At 47.8% G+C, this 12,090-nt stretch overlaps 1 protein-coding gene across 7 annotated transcripts in view; it reads right to left on the bottom strand.

Annotated features, from left to right (window-relative positions):
• The window catches only part of RNF220 (ring finger protein 220), a 1,024,387-nt gene that overhangs the window by 23,720 nt on the left and 988,577 nt on the right, over positions 1-12,090 (bottom strand). For all 7 annotated transcript variants that reach the window (XM_078671729.1, XM_078671730.1, XM_078671731.1 and 4 more), the window contains one exon: positions 1,447-1,555. In XM_078671729.1, the coding sequence (XP_078527855.1) occupies positions 1,447-1,555 (109 nt within the window). The remainder of the gene's footprint in view (positions 1-1,446; positions 1,556-12,090) is intronic.

Here is a 12,090-nt window from a genome sequence, read left to right as displayed (position 1 = left end):
GTCTTTCCAGACATTCTGTTGCTTGCTGGACATTAAAGATCCATCTGGCAGTGTCCGGACACAATAGTAGTCAGGTGTAACCGTACAGAAGGGTAGGCGAGTCCAGACTTCTGCAGATGCAACGGTAGCAAATAATGCAGAGGACCGTAGGCTTTTGAGAGTCGAATTGCTTGGGGATGCAATATCGGACAAACCTTTTACACTTTGTGGAATAACACACTCGGGTAGTAGGCCTGCTGGTATCAAGTAGGATTGTCATGCACTCCTGTGGAAGACGAAGATAGCCAGACTCAAAGATCTTCGGTGCGATCACAAGGCTGAGCTGTCTGGGTACGTGACTTAGCCTAGGATCTGGGTGAGAAGTTAGAGGCTGTTCGGGATAGGTCCAGGATTGACCTCAGGCAACCATCCTTCTTTAGCAGGAGGCAGTAAAGAATGCAGATGTCCTTACCATAGTGGTGATGGAGCACCCCCTCTAGGGCGCCATTAAAAAGCCTTTTGACCTCTTCTTCAAGTGGGTGAAGATGTTCAATGCCAAGGGCATGTTTTCAGGGGTAGAGGGTGGTGTGAAAAGTTCAAAGTAATAGCTGTGGAGAAGGACTACAAGAACCCACAGATCTGGGGTGATTCACCTCATGCAGACACCCTTGGTGTAGCCACTGCTCGCCTGCTGGTGGAAGGACTGCTGTTGCTTGCGATAACTGTAAGCCTGATAAGGGGAGGTGGCTTTCCTTCTGCCTCGACGCTGCCCCCTAGTGGATGAAGTCTGAAGACCACCCAATGATTTTGCAATGACTGTGTCCTTTCATTTTTTCTCCAGCTTCTAGTTAACCAACCTGTGCCTCAAATAGGTGTTTTCCACCAGATGGACGGTTGAGGAGACAGAGCTGTTGGTCCTTCGGTTTGAACCCCGCTGCTGCCAACTCCCCGGTAGAGTGTCTGCGGCATCAGAGGCACAATGGATGTTGAGGGAGATGATCTTGCCCATGGACACCCCCTCAACCGCAAGACCATCATCACTACATGTGATTTGTTCTACGGAAAAATAAATACCCAGGAGCCCAACCTCAGAGCAGAGAATAAGTGTGGGAAACGTACACGGTCTCTAGAACCTCCAGCAGCAAAAAGGTTACTATAGTCCACTCATGCAGAATATATGCTTTCCAGATGTAAAAGCTTGAACGGAGCCAACGCAGAACCTAGACAGCAAATTAATCAGCACACAAAAATACACCACATTAAGTTCAATGCTAAAATGGGGAGAGCTTCAGAGAATAGAAAAAAACACAGGACACCTATATGTCTGTTCAGAAGAAGCGAGCTGTGCATAGACACGATGGGGCCCAAGGTACAAGATGGTCGCTCAGTGCACCCACCGCCCAGCAGCCTCTCAGCCGCTATGCACACACATTTCCTTCTAGATGGCCAGGATGGAACACAACTCACCATGCAAATGAGGCATTTGTAGCGGTCCCCGCGGGAGAGCTGCCGCTCGAGTTCTCGGATGCGGGCTTTGAGTGCTTCAAACGTGGTCACGGCAGAGTCTTCTGTAATTCTACAAAAATGATGAAAAAAAACAGTCAGGAGGGGTAGCTAGACTAAAAGCAGTAACTGCAAACACAACAATGATGGACAGAATGTGGATCAATGTCACACATTCACCCCCGTCAAAAGATCTGGGCCCAAATCTATCGTTTTTCCACTCCACACCACCCTGGGTTAGACAATGGCGATAAGCAAATCAGCGCTGACCCTGTTGCCCCATGGGAACAGTCCAGTCCGAACTACAAAAGCCATGTCCTTCCCAGAACGGAAACAAGCATCCGAGGACCAGCCCGGTTTCGAGGTAACACCTCTCATCAGCCCGGCTAGCTTGATTCCAGTGGTGTGGAGTGTCTGGGACTCACGTCTGAGCATCCCCAGTACACTTAGAGCGGTAACTGCAAACACAACAATGATGGACAGAATGTGGATCAATGTCACACATTCACCCCAGTCAAAAGATCTGGGCCCAAATGCATCGTTTTTCCACTCCACACCACCCTGGGTTAGACAATGGCGATATGCAAATCAGCGCTGACCCTGTTGCTCCATGGGAACAGTCCAGTCCGAACTACAAAAGCCATGTCCTTCCCAGAACGGAAACAAGCATCCGAGGACCGGCCCGGTTTCGAGGTAACACCTCTCATCAGCCCGGCTAGCTTGATTCCAGTGGTGTGGAGTGTCTGGGACTCACGTCTGAGCATCCCCAGTACACTTAGAGCGGTAACTGCAAACACAACAATGATGGACAGAATGTGGATCAATGTCATACATTCACCCCAGTCAAAAGATCTGGGCCCAAATCCATGGTTTTTCCACTCCACACCACCCTGGGTTAGACAATGGCGATATGCAAATCAGCGCTGACCCTGTTGCCCCATGGGAACAGTCCAGTCCGAACTACAAAAGCCATGTCCTTCCCAGAACGGAAACAAGCATCCGAGGACCGGCCCGGTTTCGAGGTAACACCTCTCATCAGCCCGGCTAGCTTGATTCCAGTGGTGTGGAGTGTCTGGGACTCACGTCTGAGCATCCCCAGTACACTTAGAGCGGTAACTGCAAACACAACAATGATGGACAGAATGTGGATCAATGTCACACATTCACCCCAGTCAAAAGATCTGGGCCCAAATCCATCGTTTTTCCACTCCACACCACCCTGGGTTAGACAATGGCGATTTGCAAATCAGCGCTGACCCTGTTGCCCCATGGGAACAGTCCAGTCCGAACTACAAAAGCCATGTCCTTCCCAGAACGGAAACAAGCATCCGAGGACCGGCCCGGTTTCGAGGTAACACCTCTCATCAGCCCGGCTAGCTTGATTCCAGTGGTGTGGAGTGTCTGGGACTCACGTCTGAGCATCCCCAGTACACTTAGAGCGGTAACTGCAAACACAACAATGATGGACAGAATGTAGATCAATGTCACACATTCACCCCAGTCAAAAGATCTGGGCCCAAATCCATCGTTTTTCCACTCCACACCACCCTGGGTTAGACAATGGCGATATGCAAATCAGCGCTGACCCTGTTGCCCCATGGGAACAGTCCAGTCCGAACTACAAAAGCCATGTCCTTCCCAGAACGGAAACAAGCATCCGAGGACCGGCCCGGTTTCGAGGTAACACCTCTCATCAGCCCGGCTAGCTTGATTCCAGTGGTGTGGAGTGTCTGGGACTCACGTCTGAGCATCCCCAGTACACTTAGAGCGGTAACTGCAAACACAACAATGATGGACAGAATGTGGATCAATGTCACACATTCACCCCAGTCAAAAGATCTGGGCCCAAATCCATCGTTTTTCCACTCCACACCACCCTGGGTTAGACAATGGCGATATGTTGCCCCATGGGAACAGTCCAGTCCGAACTACAAAAGCCATGTCCTTTTGTAGTTCGGACTGGACTGTTCCCATGGGGCACAGGGTCAGCGCTGATTTGCATATCGCCATTGTCTAACCCAGGGTGGTGTGGAGTGGAAAAACAATGGATTTGGGCCCAGATCTTTGGACTGGGGTGAATGTGTGACATTGATCCACATTCTGTCCATCACTGTTGTGTTTGCAATTACCTAGACTAAAAGCAGGCCACGAAACATCAAGGAGAGACCAGGATAGCGGGAATGCAGGGAAGACAAGGTAGGAAAAGGCTTGACTGATCAGTGAAGGCAGTGGACCGCGGTAGTGTAGCACTGCCAGGGGTGTGTGGGGTGTTTTGCTCCTGTGACTTTTTATTTATTTTAAGCGTTTTTATATAGCGCGGACTTTACCCGAAGGTGTCAGAGCGCTTCACAATAGAAACAGTGGTGAAACATGAGGAAAAAATTACAAGTCAGCATGTGACAAGAGCAAACGTTACGATACATAAGGCAATAGTGACAATTGTGCATGTATCAAGAGCAAACAAAATACAAGAGGTAGCAAACGATACGTTACAAGAGGAAAAAAGTGACATGTGTGTATGTTACAAAAGTGTACAAAGTACAAATAGAATTATAATACTGCATCTAAATGGCAGATACTCAAAACACAAGAACTAACGTTACGTTACATGAGGCAATGGTGGCAACTGTGCATGTATCAAAAGCAAACAAAATCCAAGAGGTAGCAAATGATACATTTCAAGAGGGAAAGTGCCGTGTGCATGTTACAAAGGAGCTAAGGAAGCTCTCCCTTCTAAAGCTGGGAAGAGTCCCCCGGGCTCCACAAAGAGTCCTTGTATAAAGGTTTCCCAATGGTATTCAAAAAATAAATGTCAATTGTTCAATTTGAAAATGTATTCATATTTATCCATCTTGTTGTATTCACAAGGGTGTATTCCATTTATGTACAATCATTCCTTGCAATTCAAGTAATGCACTCTAGTAATCCCAATGCATTTCGGCATATTTATGATGCCTTCATCTGGGGATATATGTTCGTAGCGTGCAAACGCGGTTCAGAGAATCGAAGGTGTAATGGTTCCCATGCCGGGATGTTACAAAGGAGTACACAATACAAGTAGACGTATAATACTGCAATAAATGGCAGACTCAAACCACAAGAACACGTTGGGAAGGCACTTCTATAGTCATGTAGAACAGAATTTCCTATAAAGGAGGGACTTCCTTCAGATAATAGAGAGGGCATGAATTAAATTTTAAAGTGTCTTTGAAGGAGAGCTTTGAGGTCAGTTTTGAAGGCCTGGGAAGAGGTGGTGGGCCGGAGCTGAGGCGGAAGTGAGTTCCAGATTCTCACTGCGTTGCCTGAAAAGGATTGGGTCATCAACCTTTCCTTCTTAAAAGTGGGAGGTTCAAGCAATAGATTTTCCGCATTTCGTGATGGTCTAGAGCCTCCAGAGAGTTTCAGTTTGTTCGCCAGGTAGCGAGGAGAGGAGTGCAAGGCTTTGTGGGTGATACAGGCAGTCTTGTACATAGATCTTGCCTCGATGGGAAGCCAACGGAGGGTGGATAAAATGGGTGTGATGTGGTCGCTTCTTTTGGCCCCATATATGAAACGAGTTTCTGAATGGAGAACAGATTTAAGGGGGAACAGGTGGGATTTAAGGGGGGACAGGTGGGATTTGGGGAGGCCAGTAAGAAGAGAGTTGAGGTACAGTCTGCAGAGAACCAGCGATTGGACCAGGGTTTTAAGGTCATGCTCCGGGAAGAAGCAACGAATCCCCCAAAGAAGGCGCAGTTGGTATCGAGCAGACTGCAATGGAATTAATGTGGGAGAGTAGATTGAGTTTTGTGTTGAGTATGACACCAAGGGATTTTGCGCTGTCGACAATGATGGGTTTAATGTTAAGTAGATTGATCTGATCCATCCATGATTGAACCGGGGGAGGAGAAAGTGAGGAGGAGGAATTCAGTTTTAGAGGGATTCAGAATCAGTTGATGAGTTAACATCCTGTTTTGAATGGAATCAAGAGTAGAGCTTAGGATGGAGAGATCATGAGTGGAGGTAACCTTGAGGTAGATTTGAGTGTCTTCCACAGAGATGATAGTGGATCCCGGATTTACTTAGGAGATTTCCCAATGGTTCTAAATAGAGTTTGAACAATGTGGGTGGAAGTATAGAGCCTTGAGGAACACCTTGGCCTACCGCCAAAGGAGATGAAAGACTATTCGCTATTTTGATCATTTGGGATCTATCAGAGAGGAAGGAAGCAAACCATTTAAGCACAGTGCCCTCCATGCCCATTCTCTGTTGAAGAGTGTTAAGGAGAGTGTTGTGATTGACAGTGTCCAAGGCTGCAGAAAGGTCAAGGAGAATAAGAAGACAAGACTCCCCGAATCGAGTATGCGCAGTGCGTCATCAATCACTTGCAGCAGGGCTGTTTCAGTGCTGCAGTTTTGAATGAAGCCAGACTGGAAGTTGTCGAGAAGATCATTGTCCTTGATATGACGAGAGAGTTGTTTCGCTACACATCTTTCTGTGATTTTTGCAAGAAAAGGTAGGTTAGTGATGGGGCGGAAGTTGTTGAGGTAGTTCGCATCAGCAGTGGGTATTTTAAGCAGAGGGGTGACCTGCCCAGTTTTGAAGGAAACAGGAAAGGAGCCTTGACAGAGGTAGAGGTTAACCAGAGTGGTTCAATAGGACAGAGAATGGGTATAGAAGTCAATGGCAATGGCACTAGGGATAGGGTCAAGGGAATGGTTGGAGGGCTTTGTTTCGAGGATGCATTTGAGGAGGGCATCTTCGGAGATGGGGTCAAAGTTCTGCCAAATGGCTAAGGATTTGCACTCCTCTGGAGGGGTAGGATAACTGACCTGATCCACAAGTGATTTTACTTTTTCGTCAGAGTATAGCGAATTCCGCTGCTTTCTTTGTTGACTCCTCCAACTTGGAGGTTGGGGGAAGAGCAGTTTGGATTCTTGACGAGATCGAAAAGTTTTGGATTCTAGATGAGATCGAATAGTTTTTTGGGTCTATATTTGGCTGAGTCGGGGAGGGTTCTGAAGTGCGTCGCTTTTCCAAGGAATATGCGCTTGCTGAACGAAGCGTGGCCAAATTATCAGTGGAGGGCGCTTGTCTCCATTGTATCTCCAGGAATCTTAGGCACTTCCTTTCTTCATAGGGGGATTTGTTGAACCAAGGTGCGGAGGGAGTGGGTCTTTTCTTTTTGCTTTGGAGAGGAGTGACTTTATTGATTTCGACTGCAAGGACTGTGAGGCATTGGGAGGTGAGTTCTTTAACATCTAGGTTCGGGTCTAGCCTTGGAAGTGACAGCAAAGCTGATTCACAGAAGGTACCGAGGTCAATATTTTTAGTGTCACGGAACCAGGAAGTAGCCCTCTTAGGTTGGCCGAGAGTTATAGAGTGTGATAGGTGAAGAAAGAATACAATGAGGAAGTGGTCAGACCAGTCAACATGAATAGGGGTAGCGTTAGTAAGCATGTCTGTTTTTGAAATAACAAGGTCCAGGATTGAGCCCTTAGAGTGTGTTGTTTCTGTGCAGTGTTGGATAAGATCGTTTGCAGAGAGGAAGGTGGCCAGCAAATTCGCAGAAGAGTCTTGAGACGAGCCCCAGTGGAGATTGAAGTCACCCACCAAGATCTGATTGTCACTTTGCGAGTATTGGTCGCTAATGAAGTCAGTGAGCTCCTCCATAAACGAGGGGCCGCTACAAGGCGGCCAGAGGACCAAACACCGCCACACACACTGGGCATTTCAAGCAGGCCCATCTGGCAGCGCCAGACTTCTCAAGGGGCCAGTCCAAAACTGAACCAGTAAACAAGAGTGAAGGTGAAAGAGTAGCATTAATCATAGTTTTGTGAGAATGCTGTAAAACTCTTAACAGCCGACACAGTGCACGGTGTGAAGCGATGGAGACACCAAAAGAATTAAAAAAAAATACAAAACTTGGAGACACACAGCCAAGAGCAGAGAGAAAACTGGACTGAGCGAGCTACAGCTGGCAGTGAAATGAGCAGATAACCCTCAATATCTGCGTATGTAAAGTTTCCTGAATCAGCCAGGGGTATGCCTTTCCCGGACATGCACAGAAGAGCGGCACCTAGCTGCTTCTCAAGAGGAAACCAATGTGTTTACATCCTGCATCGAAGGCAAAGATGGAAGTATTCGAGAATCAATAAGCAGGACCGTAATGAAGCAGCGAGCTTCGCACTTAATACCGACACTTACCCGCCTCTTCCACAATGAGAGGATTAACTTCTGTTTGGTGCCGTAAGAGGTGTAAAATGGCGCTGATGGAACTTTGCAATTATGCACTCAAACTTCTCACTCTGGAGCTAAATAAACCAGGGCACTAAATAAACCAGGGAGCTGTAACCGGCTGCAGACTAGACCTCCTCTGCCTCCCCAAGGCACGAGTCTTTCATACACAGGCTGTCTGAAGAATCCCTGGGCTCTTCGAGGAGGGCCAGTCTGTGATCTTTTCTGGGATGGGAGAAACCAGCACTACGAGTCTTTCTGTCCACACCTGGACCCTCATTTATGAGGCTACTGGACAGGGCCTTGGATGCAAGTCACTCAGCAGAACGACATGCAGTCTAAGGATAGCTTCACCCTTAGACAATACATCAGATAACCAAGTGTCTGGAAAACAACAAGCAAACCGATAACAAAAACAAGACTGCCTGATAGGAGGGAGGTGTTTGGTAACTGCTAGTGACCAGCTAATCAAGAATAAACAGAGGAACCAACAACATAAACATATATGTGCCTGAGATGGAGGATGCCTGGCAGAAGAGAGTTGTCTGGGGTCTGACAATTACAAGTGAAACAGAATACACAGGCGAGCCAAGAACAGCAAAACATGACTGCATGAGATGGAGGATGTCTGGCAGAAGAGAGTTGTCTGGGGGCGGACATTTACAAGCGAGCCAACAACAGCAAAACACGACTGCCTGAGATGGAGGATGCCTGGAAGAAGAGAGTTGTTTGGGGGCTGATATTTACAAGCGAGCCAGGAATACACAGGCGATCCAACAGCAGCAAAGCACGACTGCATGAGATGGAGGATGCCTGGCGAAAGAGAGTTGTTTGGGGGCTGGCATTTAAAAGCGAGCCAACAACAGCAAAACACGACTGCCTGAGATGGAGGATGCCTGGCAGAAGAGAGTTGTTATGGGGCTGATATTTACAAGCGAGACAGGAATACAAAGCAGAGCGACCAGCAAAACATGCATGAGAAGGAGGATGCCTGGCAAAGAGAGTTGTTTGGGGGCTGATATTTACAAGTGAATCAGGAATACACTGGCGAGCCAAGAACAGCAAAACATGCATGAGAAGGAGGATGCCTGGCAAAGAGAGTTGTCTGGGGGCTGATATTTACAAGTGAATCAGGAATACACTGGCGAGCCAAGAACAGCAAAACATGCATGAGAAGGAGGATGCCTGGCAGAAGAGAGTTGTTTGGGGGCTGATATCTACAAGCAAGCCAGGAATACAAAGCAGTGCCAACAGCAAAACACGACTGCCTGAGATGGAGGATGCCTGGCAGAAGAGAGTTGTTTGGGGGCTGACATTTACAAGCGAGCCAACAACAGCAAAACACGACTGCCTGAGATGGAGGATGCCTGGCAGAAGAGAGTTGTTTGGGGGCTGACATTTACAAGCGAGCCAACAACAGCAAAACACGACTGCCTGAGATGGAGGATGCCTGGCAGAAGAGAGTTGTTCGGGGGCTGACATTTACAAGTGAAACAGAATACACAGGCGAGCCAAGAACAGCAAAACATGCATGAAAAGGAGGATGCCTGGCAGAAGAGAGTTGTTTGGGGGCACATATTTACAAGCGAGACAGGAATACACAGGCAAGCCAACACCACCAAAACATGACTGCCTGAGATGGAGGATGCCTGGCAGAAGAGAGTTGTTTGGGGGCTGACATTTACAAGCGAGCCAACAACAGCAAAACACGACTGCCTGAGATGGAGGATGCCTGGCAGAAGAGAGTTGTTTGGGGGCTGACATTTACAAGTGAAACAGAATACACAGGCGAGCCAAGAACAGCAAAACATGACTGCATGAGATGGAGGATGCCTGGCAGAAGAGAGTTGTTTGGGGGCTGACATTTACAAGCGAGCCAACAACAGCAAAACACGACTGCCTGAGATGGAGGATGCCTGGCAGAAGAGAGTTGTTTGGGGGCAGACATTTACAAGCAGGCCAGGAATACACAGGTGAGCAAACAACAGCAAAACACGACTGCCTGAGATGGAGGATGCCTGGCAGAAGAGAGTTGTTTGGGAGCTGACATTTACAAGTGAAACAGAATACACAGGCGAGCCAAGAACAGCAAAACATGACTGCATGAGATGGAGGATGCCTGGCAGAAGAGAGTTGTTTGGGGGCACATATTTACAAGCGAGCCAGGAATACAAAGCAGAGCGAACAGCAAAACATTCATGAGAAGGAGGATGCCTGGTAGAAGAGTTGTTTGGGAGCTGATATTTACAAGCGAGCCAACAACAGCAAAACATTACTGCCTGAGTTGGAGAATGCCTGGCGGAAGAGTTGTTTGGGGGCTGATATTTACAAGCGAGCCAGGAATACACAGGCGAGCCAACGACAGCAAAACACGACTGCATGAGATGGAGAATGCCTGGCGGAAGAGTTGTTTGGGGGCTGATATTTACAAGCGAGCCAGGAATACACAGGCGAGCCAACAACAGCAAAACATGACTGCCTGAGAAGGAGGATGCCTGGCAGAAGAGAGTTGTTTGGGGGATGATATTTACAAGCGAGTCAGGAATACACAGGTGTGCCAACAACAGCAAAACATGACTGCATGAGAACGACGATGCATGGCAGAAGAGAGTTGTTTTGGGGGCTGACATTTACCAGCGCGTCAAGAATACACAACATCCAACCATGACTGCCTGAAAAGAAGGATGGCTGGTAAAATAGGTTTTTTTTGGTGGGTGGGGCGACATTTACACGTGAGCAGGTGATCCAGAAGGGGACAAAGTTACTCACGATTCCGGACAGTGCGAAACTGGCCTTTTAGAAACAACTATTCCCATGGACTACTTGCCTGGTTGAGAGGTACATGATGAGGGCCTTATCAGGCCTAGTGGGAGCAGGCATGATCACAGAAGCATGCACAGTGGAGGGTAGGACCAGGGCATGAAGTATCAAATAAAATAACAAAGACACTCCATCGAGGGAACAAATGCTCTAGAAGTATACAGTTCACAAGTCATAAACACCAGGTGCTATCTTCGTCATGTTGATGAAATCCAACGTGCATCACCTTGGAACATTACACTGCTAACTCTGTACATACAGTGCCTGAAACTGCATGCAGAGATACACTGATAATACACAAGGGGCCAGATGTACGACTATTCCATTTTGCGGGTCGCAAATTGTGATTTTTTGCAACTCTCAATATGCAACTCGCAAAACGGAATGTACTAAGTGTCTCAGACACATTTAGCGATTCCAAATGACCTCGCAAATGACTTGCCAATATTCATGAGGTAGGCCACAATTTGCGACCCATGGGGAATTGCCAGTACTCACAGGGATGGTGGCCAGCTGGGGTCAGCAGACCACCATATCTGTGGCTGCTTTTAAAAAAAGAAAAATTAAATGTTTCTGGTTTTCTTTTTTAAGAGTAAGCTGTGGTCAGCGAGACCACTGCCCTCCCTTAAAAAAACGTTCTGACTGCCAGTCACAAAAGGGAAGGAGTCCTGCGATTGTTGTGCAACTGCAAATGCGATCGCAAAACAATTGTACTTGGCCTTGCGACTCGCTTTTAGGAAGGGACGCCTTTGACACGCCCCTTCCTAATAGTGACTTGCAAACCATATTTTGCCACTATGCAATAAGTTACAGATTCGCAAAATAAGGTTTGTACATACTACAACCCTTTTTAGCAGTCACCAGCGGCCCGATTTTTCATTTGCGACTGCTGAGAAAGGTTGTACATCTGGCCAAGATCTCTGTAATGTAAGTTGCGATGAAAGGTCCTGTACACCTACAAGTCTGTAGATTGTCAGTAAGTCAGTAAGTCCCACTGATGGTTCAATATGGTCAGCAAAGAGATAGGACGCACAGAGTGAGAGGAGCCCACTTAGCGGCGGGTGTAAAGTCTGACACTGAAGTGAATGAGAGTAGACTGTCAGCAAGGGGGGGGATGGGCCTTACTGGAACAGGTTGACTGGCCTTGTGACAGGTACATAAATGCTCAGATGTCAGGATTTCACGGTTCCGACGGGTGTAAAGGAGAGACGGACGAAAGGGAACTGGAGGAGGTGTGAGCCAGAACATCCCTAGTCTCATACTGAAGTCATTACTGTGTCAAGAGGAGGGAGCACAAAGCCATATTTAAAGCGACCATCCGGCAAATTGCATCAGATGGCCCATGGTGCAGCGTAGTGCCATTACTCTATATGCAGCATGCTGGTTCCACTATTACTTCCTAGCCCTTGGTCCCCACAGGCAGAACCTGGAGCAGGATGACCGAGCTGTCGCCATCCTTCTTCGTTCTCCTCTGCTGGTCAGCGGTCGAAGGTTGGAGGGTTTCGTTTAGCACACTTGACTTTTGTAAAGCACAGTGCTGCGCTCGACGTGCAGGAAAGCTGGACAGGGATA

This window comes from Lissotriton helveticus, chromosome 1_2 (genome assembly GCF_964261635.1).
Source record: "Lissotriton helveticus chromosome 1_2, aLisHel1.1, whole genome shotgun sequence".
Classification (NCBI taxonomy): domain Eukaryota; kingdom Metazoa; phylum Chordata; class Amphibia; order Caudata; family Salamandridae; genus Lissotriton; species Lissotriton helveticus.
The sequence above is the reverse complement of the archived record's forward strand: the minus strand, read 5'-3'. Positions and strand labels throughout refer to the sequence as shown.